This window comes from Epinephelus moara, unplaced genomic scaffold (assembly GCF_006386435.1).
Source record: "Epinephelus moara isolate mb unplaced genomic scaffold, YSFRI_EMoa_1.0 scaffold4200, whole genome shotgun sequence".
Taxonomy (NCBI): domain Eukaryota; kingdom Metazoa; phylum Chordata; class Actinopteri; order Perciformes; family Serranidae; genus Epinephelus; species Epinephelus moara.
Window position 1 is genome coordinate 1 of NW_026081983.1, and position 1372 is coordinate 1372.

The following is a 1372-nucleotide window of genomic DNA, read 5'->3' on the forward strand; positions in this document are numbered from 1 at the left end:
AAGGATATTACAACTCTTTATTGGTGCTCTGGCAGCTAATATAAAATCTACGGCAAGAGATGTAGGCTACACTTTTCATTCTCAACTGAACTTTGAACCACATGTCAATAATCTCATTGAATCCTGCCACTTTCACCTACGAAATATTATCAAAATCAACTGTCTTTTCCTGACCTACAAAAGCGTATTCATGTTTTTGTATTTTCTCGCGACTACTGTAACTCACTGTTAACATGCCTCAGGAAATCTTCAGTAGCTCGGCTTCAACTAGTGCAGAATGCTGCAGCTCGTATTTTAACTAGGACAAATCATACGTCACATATCACCCCAACGTTAACGCCTGTTAACTTCAGAACTGATTTTAAGATCATTTTATTAACTTTTAAAGCTCAGCATGAGTGCTGAGTTATACAGCTGAGCTTCTGACTACCTATGCTCCAAGTCGTGACCTGAGATCCTCAAGCCTGCCCTAACTAGTCGTCCCTAGATTGTGGTTGGTAACTAAAGGTGACCGGGCCTTTGCCATCAAGGCCCCGAAGCTCTGGAATTCTCTGCCTGAGGGGATTAGGCTGGCTAGCACATTACCTGTTTTTAAATCATAGCTTAAAACTTATTTTTAAATGCCTGATATTGTATTACATGCATGCATTTTATGTTGCAGACTGACTTTTTTCTCGCTGTGATTAGGTGACGTCTGTGTGTAAAGTAAGATTTGTCAGCAGTATGGAGGTCTACTGGTCGTTGACAAAGTCTTCTCCTAAGTTAATGATGCGTCTCAGTGCGCTCAGTATCAGTGTATCAGTGTCATCGTCTGTGTCGATCTCTGAGTGGTAGTTCTTCACAGGAAAGATGCAGTACAGTGGAATACCCAGCGCCACACTCAGGTCCTCCATCTAAATATGAACATTCAACATTTAAGGAATGACAGCAAAGAGCTGATCAAAGGAAATTTTTGTGTAATGTAATGTAAAACAGACTTATATTCCAACTTGAATAACAACTCTCTACAAAGTCAATCACCAAGAGAAACTTACCTGTTTCTTCAGGTACTTGCTCTTATACACGTTCGTTATGTCTTTTTTGACCTCTGGACAGACTTCATCAATCTTGGTGAGAATAGCCACTTCAGGAATTCCTGCCGATACAGAGCAGAATCCAGTTTAATCAAGATATTGTTTGTCAGGTTATTGGATGAAACTTATGAAACCCAATAACTAACCCTATAACTCTTACCCATGTCTCTGGCTGTCAGTCTGACTTCCCTCATCTTTTCCACATGTTCATCACTCAGGATGTTTGATGTCTCAGCAGAGACGACACAAACCAGAACATGAACTTGGTCCTTCAGAGTGGGGTCTTTGTTGTAGTCTGG

The 1372-nt window shown here is 40.7% G+C and overlaps 1 protein-coding gene across 1 annotated transcript; it reads right to left on the reverse strand.

Moving 5' to 3' along the window:
• Positions 1-41: 41 nt before the first annotated feature.
• LOC126387429 (interferon-induced protein 44-like) lies at positions 42-1366 on the reverse strand. Its single transcript, XM_050039951.1, has 3 exons — positions 1234-1366; positions 1035-1135; positions 42-893 (listed from the first exon to the last, which is right to left on the reverse strand). Exons 1-3 carry the CDS (start codon positions 1265-1267, stop codon positions 732-734), a joined length of 297 nt encoding a protein of 98 aa, XP_049895908.1. The 5' UTR covers positions 1268-1366; the 3' UTR covers positions 42-731.
• Between the last annotated feature and the right edge of the window lie 6 nt (positions 1367-1372).